The following is a 13,558-nucleotide window of genomic DNA, read 5'->3' on the forward strand; positions in this document are numbered from 1 at the left end:
CGACTGTTTCCCCTAGCTTCCCCCAGACAGATGTAGCCATGCATTGCTCTAATAGTAATTACATACATTATAAAACTTATGCAAAAATTAACATTTTAAAAAATTTGAGATAAAGGTGAAAAATTGTTTGCACCCATCGTCATTAATTAAGGAAATGCTGCAGATTATTGAATGGGGAAGTAACATAGTCAGGCCTTATCTTTAGGAAAATCCCTTTGGGAGCTCTGGAGCATGGGGAAAGACTTGAGGCAGCAGGACCAGTTGGGGTAGGGCTGCAGAAATCTAGATGAGAGGAGATGAGGGCCTGGATCAGGATGGTGGGTCGGTGTGTAGAGGAGGAAATGGATGTGAGAAATGTGTGGAAGCAGAACAAAGAGATCTGGCTCCTGATTGGGGATGGGAAGGATGAGGTATGGAGAAGATGCTGTGTAAGTTTCAGACCAAGGAGCCTGGAAGAGTGACATTGCCCCCAACGCTCATATATATTTAGCTGTAGCGTGCTTTAAAGTTTGCAGTGAGCTTTTACCCACTGCTGGGACAGCTAGATGATGCAATGGATAGAGCATGAGCCTGGGGTCAAGAAGACCTGAATTCAAATCCAGCTTCAGACACTTCCTAACTGAAAGACCATGGACAAGTCACTTTACCCTGTTTGCCTCCATTTTCTCATCTATAAACTGACTTGGAGAAGGAAAGGACAAGCCACTCCAGTATCTCTGCCAAAAATATCCCAAATAGGGTCACAAAGAGTCTGATAGGACCAAAGAACAACAATTTAAATATATTCTTTTTTTTTTTTTTTGAGCATCCCAACAATCCTGTGAGATAGGGGTTATTAACCTCATTTTGCAAATGAGAAATCTGAGGCTCAGAGAGATTAAGGAATTGCCCTGGGTCACACAACTGAAAAGTGGGACAGATTTCAAACCCAGGTCTTCCTGACTCCCTAGTCTAGGATTATTATACTCTACTGCCTCTCTTAACACATAATCTTTGTCCACAGGGAGCTTACAGCCTAAGGCACCTGACTGTATAAAGACACCTCATTCCAAATATTATATTACCAGGGCCAAATGAGTGACATGGCCATTAAGTGTCAGGGGAGCTCGGTGGTGGGAGAGGTTCCAGAGAGCTCTTTATCATAGAGCTCCACCCTGGCTATGTTGTGTTCTCTGATTTCAAACCCAGGGCTCTGTGTTTTCAGAATAAAGAGATCAGTTGGGGCAGCTGGGTGTCACAATGGATAGAACATAGGTACTAGAGTCAGGAAGATCTGGGTTCAAATGTGGCCTCAGACAATTCCTAGCTGGGTGACCCTGGGCAAGTCACTTAACCCCCAATGCCTAGCCCTTGCCCTTTCTGTCTTAGAATTACTACTAAGATGGAAAGTAAAGGTTTTAAAAATAATAATAATCACTTTCCCAGCAACATTAGCCCCTCTTCTAAATCTGATCCAAAATTCAGCTCTAGAGAGCCTTTTGTGATTGACCCCAACTCTTTCTAGTAGCTTTAAGTATCCTTTAACCCTTCATATCTCTCTGCCTCAGAAGTACCCTTCTCCAGCCAACATATTCCAAGTGGGAGAAAACTCCCCTTTATCCCATCTTTAGTCATAGGCCTAGATCTCACCAAAGTAGCAACTAGAGCAGAGAGACTAGGGCCCAGGGAGCTCCAAGCTCAAGAATCTTTTACAGCCCCATCCTTCTTTTGTCCTTATTTCACTCGCTTATATTTCTTATGCAGTAAAATTCCTAGGCCTTCCCAGTCTACCCAGACAGCTGTGCAGAAGGCAAGAAATGACTTTTAGCCCTGCAGGCTCATTTGGCTAATTAATCTCAAAACAGCAGAACTCCAGAGTTAATGTATGGGTGACAGCGTATGAGTCTTAAGAAGAGTGAGTCTGAAGGGAAAAAACAGAGCTGAGCTGAAAGAAAAAAAGGTCTTTTGGAAATGTGACTTGGGAGGGTAAGAGACACTATCTTCAGAGATAATCCCCTAAATTAGCAACAGAACCAAGGAATTTGAATCCAGTACTCTTACTCCAAATCCATCAGTTTCTCCAATACAGCCCACTATTCGCTCTCCCTTTATTTCCAGTATCATTGTTTTATATCTGTCCTTTCCTATTAATCTTCCTTGGAAATTCTACCATTGCCACTCTGAGCTTCTTGCTTGGCAAATGCAACATCATAAAAAAGTCATGGGTTTTTAAGGCATATGGCCCATGTTGAAACGCAGGCTCTGTCACTTGCCACCAGTGACCTCAGACACATCCTTTCCCTTTGTTTCCCTCCTGCAAGATGGACACAAAGATTCAGCTATAAATTTCCCTCCCAATTCTTAATCAATGATCTTACGTGGATGATGAGCCCTAATGATATTCAGAACTCAGAACAGTAAGGAAGGTAGAGGTGCTTTGCAGGAGAGTTCTTTGGCCAGAAAGAGACAGATGGAGGCCAGAAAAATGGGAAGTTTCATTGCGTATAGTCTGAGGAACAATGACTTAAAAACAATATGACCAGAAGACAGAATCCTAGAAGACAACTATCACAAATGCAAACTTAAAGCAGAATCTCCCTCCACTGACTTGGAAGGGAAGGAATATGCCTTCAGTGAAGGCCCTGAAACCAGACAGAAAATTAAAACTTCTTTCCATGGTTGCCGGGAATCAAAATGTTAATCACTTTAACATGTGAATAGCAACGCTCCCCTTCTGACATCTCCTTCTAATTAATATGGGTAAGGAATTTCAGGCTGCTTTTGCCAAACCTAGAAACCCCATGGAAAGGATATGAAAAATAGAATAAATAAAGTGAAATTGCTAGACATACCCTCTTGCCTCAGAGATTTTATTAATAGGGTGAAAACACCTCATATTTTTGAGTTTGTACGATGAAAACATATGAGATCATAGAGCTTAGAAGACAGATTTGGCAGCTGTTCCCTATCTTTTTGGCCTGGAAAAGGGGTATCGATTGACTTTTTGAGCCCTCTCCAAGAATAAGTCATTCTGTGCATAAATCAGAGCTAGTATATCAGACATGGATAAGGTATTTCATTTAAACATGTATTGTTTAGGTCTGATTTCAAATGTCTATATCTGCGGTATGTAGATGACACATGGGCCATCTCTAGTCCAATTTTCTTTTCTTTTTTTTCATGATTCCTACACATAAAACTTGTTCATATTTACAAGATTTTGGGGGGGGTACCATTTTCTTTCTCTTTAATTGAACTAGACTCTTAATTGGTTTGTTTTATTTTGTTTTTTTTAAATCTTGGGGTGGGAGCTCAGAGTAATTCTTTATGTAGTACTTTTTTTTAACCCTTACTTTCTGTTTTTGAATTGATACTAAGTATTGGTTCCAAGGCAGAAGACAGGTAAGGGCTAGGCAACTGAGGTTAAATAATTTGATCATCACAAATCTCAAAAGTGTCTGAGGCCAGATTTATACCTAAGACCTCCCATCTCCAGACCTGGTGCCCTATTCACTGACTTTACCCAGCTGCTCCTATGTAGTACTTTTGAACTTAAATTCTTTTTGTTGCCTGGGGCCACAAAGAAGTTAAATCAATAAATAAACATTAAGCACCTGCTATGTGCCAGGCATCCTGCACTAGGTATGCATAAAGTGGCAAAAGGCAGACACTACCCTCAAGGATTTTACAATCTAATGGGGAGACCAAATGCATACATATATATACAAAGCAGCTAAATACAAGATGAAAAAGAAGTAGTTAACAGATAGAAGGCACTAGTCACTTGTTCATGATCATATAGTCCTCATGTGTAAGAAACAGTACTTGAAATCAGGTCTTTACAAGTTTGAGAGCATTGTCTTTCTCTTTAGTTAACTATTAAGGTAACCCACGTTATCAGATACCTTCACATCTCAGGGGCTTGGAGAGAGGGTGGAAGAAAGGAAGTTGAATAGGGCACTCCATGGAGCTCTACTGGAAATGAAGGTGCTCCTTGAGATGTAGGGACTGAAGATATGTGGTACAAGAGAATCTCATTGCATATTTTCCAGCAGTATTCGTCATTGGGGGGGAAGGGAAATAAAATCATTTTATTTTGCAGTGATCTATACAGAGCAGCACCTGAGGTTTGTCTTTCTGCCATGGCTATGTGACTCTTATGGACTTAGGCTCCAAGTTGGTTTCCCTTCCAAAGGAAAAGATTAAGGGAGCTGAAGGAACGCCTCTCCAGATTATCAGAGGGAATCGAATGTTCCTTTAAAAACACACACACACACACACACACACACACACACACACACACACACACACACACACACACACACAGAAGAGCTTTGTTGTGAAAGCAAAGGGAAAAGAGCATCAGAAAAGGAGGGGAGAGGAAATTCTGACCTATGATGAAAAGTTTAAGAGTAAAAGAATAGGTTACAGAGAAGAAAGCAGGGAAGGATCACTGAACACTTGGTTCTAAGTAACCGATGACATTCTTCCCAGAGAGAAGGGAACTAGAACCTCTAAGGAGGGAGAAGCTACTCTTCTTTCAGGTGTGAAGATGTAAAACCCACAGATCTACACATCTGAGATGTAGGTCTATAGATGTGGATCCAAGATGAGATTAACCAGGTAGCTGGTGACTGTCTTCCGTTGGTTACTGATGTGGTTATTTGGGACTTAATATTACTGTTAATTTCAAAAACTACTGTTATCACTTAATCAGTAAACATTTATTAAGTAACTACTATGTGCCAGGCACTGTGCTAAGCTCTAGAGACACAAAAAGAGGCAAAAGACAGTCTCTGCTCCCTCAAGAAGTTTACAAGGAGCAAGACAAGTGCACAAATTTATGCAGGAAAATGGGAAATAATTAAGAGAGAAGGAACTACAATTAAGAGAGATGGGAAAGGCTTCTTGTAGAGGATGCAATTTGAGCTGGGCCTTAAAGAAAACCAGGAGGTGGTGATAAGGAAGGAGAGCATGCCAGGCACAAATGGCAACCAGAGAAAATGCTCAGAGCTGAGACATAGATTGTCTTGTTTATGGAACAGCCTGAAGGACAGTGTCATTGGATCAAAGAGTGTGTGACCCCATCCTTAGTCTACTTTTCCCAATAAACAACTATTTAACAATAACAACAAAAAGATTCAGATTTAAGAAAATTGGGAAAAAATAGGAAAGGGCTAGGTTATAAAGAGCTTTGAATGCCAAACAGAATTATATGTTTGATTCTGAAGTTAATAGGAATCACTGGAATTTTTTGAGTAAGGGAGTAACATGGTTTTACCTGCACTTTAGATAAAATCATTCTTGTGGCTGAATGGAGGAAGGACTAGAATGGGGAAAGACTAGGGACAGACAAGCATAGCAGAAGGCTACTGCAATAGTCCAGGTATAAGATGGTGGTAGAGTCAGAAGAAAAGTTGGAATACAGTATTTTTGAGGGATTTTGAAGTTACAAAGATGAAATGGACAAGTCTTAGTAACAGATTGAATATGGAGGAGGGCAGGTGAGAGATAGGAGTCAAGAATGATGTCTTGGTTGTGAGATTGAGAGCATTGTGTTGCCCTCAACAGGAATGAGGCAGGAAAGGTTTAAGGGGGGAAACAATGAGTTCTGTTGGGATATCTTGAGTTTAAGATGGCTACTAAACATTTAGTATGAGATATCAACAAGGCATTTGAGATGGAGGTCAACAGAAGATAGATAAATTTGAGAACCATCCATGTAGAGGTAGTAATTAAACCAGTGAAGCTCATGAAATCGCCAAGTAAAGTAGTATAAAAAGAGAAGAGAAGAGGACCCAGGACAGACCCTTGAGGGATACTTATTATTAGAGGGTGTGATCTAGAGGAGGATTCATCAAAGGAGCCTGAGTAGTCACATAAGTTGGAGAAGAACCAGGAGAAAGTAGAGAAAAATTATATTAAGGAGGAGGTGATCAGTAGTATTAAAGACTACAGAAATCCTGAGGATAATGGGGATCGAGAAAAAACCATTTGATTTGGCAACTGTAATTTTTGTAACTTTGGAGAGAATAGTTTCAGTGAAATAATGAAATCAGATGGCTTCCTGAGGTATGTATCAGGATTGAGTAGAGAACCTCCCAAGACTTTTCAGATTGGACTACTACTATTTATATCTAGTGATACAAATGGGCACAAATTATAACTACCAGAAGGAATCTAGAAAGTGTTGCCAGTGGTGATGAATTCTTGGGAAAGAAACATTCACATAGGGCTACAGGTGGTAGTTTCATCACTGCTGCCATTTGAAGCTAAGGGCTCTAGATTTGGGAAATGAACAGCTGGTTAAGAAGTTGGTGTATGAATTATATCCAGAGAACTACTACACCATGCATGTCTTTTGAGCCAGCAATACCACTATTAATACCCCCTGAGAGATCAAGTCACTAATTCAACAAGTTACATACCAGGGATTTTTTTAAACTGGCAGATATTATTACTGAGCTACTATCAGGAGATTTTGAAAACTAATGCAGAGTGAAGTAAGCAGAACCAGGAGAACGATTTATATTATAACAACAACATTGTTAATTTAAGAATTCTGATCAATGGAATAAACAACTATGATTCCAGAGGACTAATAATGAAGAATGCTGCCTACAGTTTGACAGAGGGATGAGGGACTAAATGTGCAGAATGAGACACATGAAACATATATTTCTGGGCACTGCCAATGTGAGAATTTGTTTTGTTTGTGTGTATATTTGTTACAGCGGTTTTTGGTTTCTTTTTTCTTTTCTAGTAGGCAGAAGTTGGGGAAGTAGAAAAAAGAATAAATGCTTGTTAATTTTTTTAAAGCTTAATTTAAAAAAAAAAAAGAAATATCATGGCATATGGGAGATGTGTTGCAGGACTAGAGAATAACAAATGTTCCAATATAAAAAAAAGTGAAGTGAGTAGAGCCTGCCAACTATGGCAAGATTGACTTTTATTTCTGACAAAATTCAAGAACATATTTTTCAAACGTTGGTTAGTGAACCTCTAGAAAGAAAGTGATGATCACAGAGGCAACATGGTTTCAATAAGAATAGATCATTCCACCTACATGAACTGATACAGAATGAAATAAGCAGAACCAGAAGAACATTAAAGACAGTAACTAGAACATTGTGGGACAATCAAATGCAATTGACTTTGCTACTAAAAACAATGCAAAGATTAAGGACGATTCTGAAGAATCTCTGAGAGAGAATGCTATCCACGTCTAGAGAAAGAACTAGAGTAGAAATCCAGAAGAAGACATATGAGTTATCACTTGTATATGTGGGTATATGATTTGGGGTTTTGGTTTTAAAAGATTATTATAAAAATGAATAATATGGAAATAGGTTTTGAGTGATATAATCACTCAAAACCTATTTCCATATTTTATATATATATATATATATATATATATATATATATATATATATATATATATACCAGTCAAATTGCTTGTCAACTCTGGGAGAGGGGAGGGAAGAGGGAAGGGAGACAAAAAGAATCATGTAACCATGAAAAAAAATCCCTAAAAATTTAAATTAAAAACTAAAAAAAAGAACAGGTTATTCCAGAGTAGTGTCATTTTTTCTTAGGAAGGGCTCCTAAAATTGGCCAGTCAAGAGGACACAGGTGATATAATTTACTAGGTTTGAGAAAAGCATTTGAAAAAGTCTCTTTTCATATTCCTTAGGAAATTATGGATAAATATGGGATAGATGGTTGCATAGTTAGGTGAAACTGGAATTGGTTGAATGGCTGGACCTGATAGATTTAACGTTAATCTAGAAAAATATTTCTAGGCTCTATGTTACTTTTTGACGCTGCACAGTTTAACATTTTTATTAATGACTTGGTTGAAGGCATAGATGGCAAGCTTACCAAATAACATAAAACTAGGAAAGTTCTTGACAGACCAGAACTGAATCTAATGAGATGATGAGGATAACTGGAAAATTTTGCATGTGTTTTTTAAACACCTGCCTTGTTTATATTATATATAAAGTATTGGTTCCAAGGCAGAAGAACTGTAAAATCTAGGCAATTGAGGTTACGTGACTTTACCAGGATCACACAGTTAGGAATTGTCTGAGGCCAGATTTGGGCCCAGGACCTCCCATCTCTAGGCCTGACTCTCTGTCTACTGAGCCACCCAGCTGCCCCTGATCACAGCAACTCTTGGAAGACCATCAACTGAGTCCCTGGGAAATTGAGATTTCCATGGGTGGTGGGAGGGGGCACCTATTCCAACAAAATTAAAGATCCTTGAAATACTAGAGTATATTTTAAGGTAGCATTGTCTGTTATTTCTACAAAAAGAGTAGGATAAAAAAATGTATAATCTTAGGGTTAGAAAAGACCCTAATCACTATCTAATTTTTTTAAATTCCATATTGCATAATTATTTTCTGACATTTTGCAATCCATGTTTCCTCCCTCCCTCTAGTCCCTCCCCATTCCCCAAGAAGGCAGGTAATATGATATTGATTATACAATACATATTTCTATGACCATCACATTGGGAAACAAGATGCAAGAAAATGATTCATGGAGGAAATAAAATCAAGAATGATATGCTTCAATCAGCATTCAGATTGTCAGTTCCTTCTGTGACAAGAGATAGCCTTGTTTGTCATGAGTTCCTTGGAGTTGACCTGGCTCCTTGCCTTGTTGATAATAATTAAGTCATTCACAGTAGATTACTGTACTTTATTGCTGTTACTATGTACAACATTCTCCTGGTTCTACTCACTTTACTTTGTATCACTTCATATAAGTCTTCCCAGGATTTTTCTTGATCATCTCCCTTGTCATTTCTTGTGGTGCAATAGTATTCCATTATCTAGTGTTATGTTATTTTACAGATAAGGAAAATGAATTTTGAAGAGGGTGATTGATGCAAGTTGTCCAAGTCACACAATGACACCAGGGCTAGAACGTAGGGCCTTTCACTCCTGAGTTGGTGTTTTCACAGTATACTTGATACTCTTCCATTTTAGTCTCCCTGAAGTAGTAATTTTATATGTATTGGCTAAGTGGAAGCTATGTGGCCTTGGTATACATTCCACAGGGGTGCCTATAATTAAACAATCAACAAATATTTATCATGCACCTACTGTATTTGCCTTTTAGTACGATGTTTTCCAATCATTTTTAGTATGCAATTCACCTGTGGATTTGGCAAGAATAACAATAATAATAATAGCTGGCATCCATTTTGTATTTTAAAATTTTTCAAAGTACTTTACATATAGTTATTCATTTGATTTTTTTAAAGATCTTAACCACCCTTCCTCCTTCTTTCCCCCTCCTCCTTTTTCTCCATTTCCATCCAATTTCTCTTTTCACACACTCAAAAAAGTGCTAGGAGATGGGTATACAAATACAAAGAATGAAACAATCCCTCTACTTGTAACAAGTTTACAGTCTAATGGGGGAGATGAGGACATATAAAAATACACAATTAACATATATTAAATACACACAAAGTAGTTAAATATGGGATAGTTTGGGAGGGAGGGCATCAGCAGTTGGGAGAGAGAATTAGGGAAGGCTTCAAGCAGTACATGATGTTTTAGCTACATCTTAAAGGAAAAAATGAAGTTCAGGAAGCAAAGGTAAGGAGGGAGTACCTTCCAGGAATAGAATGGCCAGTACAGAGATGGGAAATGGAGTGTCGTGAGTGAGAAATTGAGGGAAAGCCAGTTTGGCTGGATTACAAAATGCTGAAGGGGGAATAAAGGCCAATGAGACTGAAAAGATAGGTTAGGGCCAGGTTGTAAAGGCCTTTAAAACTTAACTAGAGTTAATGCTTTTTTCCCCCTCAAGAGCCATTAGAAACCCACTTGGTTTTTGTCCAAAAGAATTATTCCAGGCATTGTCCTGATAGGTAAATCCCAACTCTTATTTACTGCCTATATAACTTAGATCAAGCCTTTTAACATGTAGGAGCTTTAATCAATCATCTTATCTGAAATTCAGGGAGTTGGATCCATGATCTCTAATGTCCCTTTTAATTCCAAAATTATGATTATATGATTATTCTAGCTCAAAAACTTTTATTTCAGAATCAGCTTCATCTCCCCAATTGATTTATATTCCATCTCTCCTCTGTATGCCTTCCTTCATGGCTGGAATGCACTCCCTTCTCACCTCTACCTCTTTGAATCCCTTACTTGGGTTCGAGATCCCTTAATCAACACTTTTTCTAAACAAAGACTCTTCTAATCTACCTCCTTCCTGCCCTTCCCTCCCCTAGCCACTAGTGTGGTCTTCCCAAAAATACCCTGTACTGTCTTCACTTTGTGTAAATTACTTAGAAATATAGATATAGATATAGATATATTTCATATATATATTTCTTCTCCCCATTTAGATTATAAACTCATTGAGAACAGATTTTTTACCTTTTCTTTTCTTTTCTTTTTTTTTTTTGTCTCTGACTCTTACATTGTACTTGGTTGTAGTGGAAAGAGTACTTGACTTGGAGTCAAAGGATCTGAATTTATATCCTGATTGTGCCATTTGATACTTGTATGACCTTGGACAAGTTACTTAACCTCTTTATGCCCTAATCTCCCAATATGGGTATTGGACAATAACAAAGATGTTAAATTCCCTGCTGGCTTAAAATGTAACTGGGAAATATTTAACAAGTAAAATAAAAAATACAGTACAACATTAGTAATGTTAATCTGTGGTTTTCTAACTCAATATGAGCCCTTAGGGCTTCATTTTTATTTGAGTTCAATACCACTGGAAAATAAACCCCAAGGTCCTTTTCCAGCTGTATCTCAATGCTTTATTGATTTGTAGTCTTTCCAAAAATGATTCCTGAGAAATCTGGATTGAACCGATAACTTGAAAACTAGAGAATATGTTGTAATAGAAAGAATATGATCTGAGTCAAGAGAACTGGGTTTGCATCCTTAACTTCTCTGGTCCTCATCAGTAAAATGAGAAGTTTAGCCTTGATGATCTTTTCCTGTTAACAGTCTATGAAATAACCTCCCCTTTCTCTCAAGAAGGATTTGGGAGCCTAAGTTTTTTTTTTAAATGTAGTGCCTGTGGCCTTTTTAAGAAAGTACTAACAATTGGTGAGACCCACAGCTTCACACCAGCAAACTAAAACCACTAGGCTTTGACAATGCTCCCTGGTGAATGAGAGGAGGGACACTGAATTATCAGTGTTCCCCAAAGGGCGAAGGGACCTTTGATTTTATCCTGCTGAGATTTGAATACAAATGGAAACACTAATTATATTATTATCATTAGATATTGATCTAATGATCATTAATATTAACCAGATTATTCAATAGAATGTGAGCACTTAGAGGGCAGGGACTGTTTCCTTTTTCTCTTTGGATCACTACCACCTAATATGGTGCCCGCCACTTAGTAGGTGCTTAATAAATGCTTGTTGATTAAGTGACTGGATTCTCTAGTTTAATTGACAGATGAGGAAACTGAGGCAAACAGGTTAAATGACTTACCCAGAGTTTCACAGCTAGTAAGTGTCAGAAACCAAACTTGAACTCAGGAAAATGAATCTTCCTGAGTTCAGGCCTCACACTTGATCCACTGTGCCACCTCACTACCCTAAAAAGACTGACTGAATGAATGTGTTGCTATAATGTAAATTGAATACAGAAACTTAAGGAGAAGAATGGAAAGCTAAACAGTAAAAGGAGTACTGAGAAAATAGAAGGAAAACAAGCAGAAGAGAGAGAAAGAAATGGAGGAAAAAAAGCATAGATTGGGTATGCCCTAGTTGTTCAGTGCCTACTCTAGCATTACATTTTGCCTTTTAGTACAATGTTTTCCAACCATTTTTAGTGTACAAGTTCACCTGTGGATTTGCCAAGAGTAACAATAATAGCTAGCATTTATTTTATACTTTAAAGTTTAAAAAGTGCTTTACATGTGTTTACTCACTTGGTTTTTGAAAGGATGATCTACCTTGTCTTAAGCACCTTTCCTCTTTTCTCCCTTCTCCTCCTTCTCCACTCCCACTGCCTTTTTTCTCTTCCCACACACTCAAATTAGGCCACCTACCAGTCCAACCATCTGTCTGTCCACCCCCCTGGAGAGCACTGTATATGCAAAAATACAGTGGTTAACCTCCCTCCTCTTTCCACCATGGATACCACAACTTTTCCCCTCCAAATCAAAAGATGGTCAAAAGGAAGTGAGGAAACCCAGGACATCTGGACATAACAATGAGATCCTCATGAGAATCACAGAGTACTGATTAGGAAACAGCGCACCAGTGTTTTGTGAAATAATATTAGTCCAGTCTACAGTATTTTTATTAGAAGAAATCTGGCCCGTCAGTAATTTTGACTGACTCTTCTTGCTCCAGTAAAAGGAATTAACATTATTCCTTAATCCAATCTATCTATCTTCAGAGAGATAATGGGAAGTTCTCTTATTGTTAAAGTTTTGCTGTTACATCACCTAAAGGTGGTAAGAATTCTGCTGTAGCTCCTAAGGAGATGGGAAGAAGCTGAGAAAACAAGCAAGGGAGGAGACTAGAAACAAAAGAAAACTCCTGTTGGCTGGGTGCTGCTCTTGGCTCCCACCACTGCATGAGTCCTTTTCCACAGACCAAAGCAGGAGCCCAGGGCTGCAGTGGGGAAAATTTTAGCTTCCCATGCTCAACAGAAGCAGCCTGGAAACAAAGTCATAGCCCAGGGAAGGCGGTTCCCTCTTCCATTTTTGCCATTTCCTGGGACTGAGCCCACACTTGGCTTGGACCCTTGTAGTATAAAGAAGCAGAATGTCCCTTAGGCAATAGGAAAATGGGAGCACTGTGTCAGAGTGCCTTGCCTGATTTCCCCCTAGTAGGTGGTGTTAGATGACTGAAATCATGGAGTACTTGAGCTGGGAGAGATCTTAGATCTCTAGTCCAGGCCCCTCTCCTTTAAGATGTGGAGAGTGAGGCCCAGAGACAGCAAATGACTTGACCATTATCACATGGTATGTTAGGGGTAAAGCCAAGACCCAAATCAGACAAAAGAAAGATGGTGAGAACAGTTTAATAAAGGTACAACTGATGTGTTTTACCCACTACCAGTTCCAAAACATTTATTCAGTGCTTTCAGTGTGCCAGGCACTGTGCTAAGCTCTCAAGATACAAAAAAAAAAAAATACTTTCTGCCCTTAAAAAACTCACATTCTAAAGAGGAAGAGAACTTGGAAATAGCTAGGAACTTCCAATTATCTTCTTGGAAATAAAGAAATAGATCAGATTAGGGAATAATGTTAATTCCTTTTGCTGGAGCAAGAAGTATCACCAAAATTACTGATATATATTACAAGATATAGTATTATATGTATATCATGTATATATTTTTATATTTATTATGCATATATTACAAGATATATAGAGAGTATATGGAAGATAATCTCAGAGGGAAAAGCACTGGCAGCCAGGAGTGGGGGTAAAGGATGGCTTGTTGTCATTTGCTTGTTTCTGTCATTTTTTATTTTTTATGTCTCCCTAGGTTATTTTCTTGGCAAAGATACTAGAATGGTTTGCTACTTCCTTCTCTAATTCATAGATGAGGAAACTGAGGCA

General features: G+C 38.4%; 1 protein-coding gene across 1 annotated transcript in view; it reads left to right on the top strand.

The window, feature by feature from the left end:
* Window positions 1-314: 314 nt before the first annotated feature.
* Window positions 315-13,558, top strand: part of SH3PXD2B (SH3 and PX domains 2B) — a 95,224-nt gene continuing 81,980 nt past the window's right edge. The window contains exon 1 of the mRNA XM_044659836.1: window positions 315-410. Within this exon, the coding sequence (XP_044515771.1) occupies window positions 315-410 (96 nt within the window). The remainder of the gene's footprint in view (window positions 411-13,558) is intronic.

This window comes from Gracilinanus agilis, chromosome 2, assembly GCF_016433145.1.
Source record: "Gracilinanus agilis isolate LMUSP501 chromosome 2, AgileGrace, whole genome shotgun sequence".
NCBI classification, from domain to species: Eukaryota; Metazoa; Chordata; class Mammalia; order Didelphimorphia; family Didelphidae; genus Gracilinanus; species Gracilinanus agilis.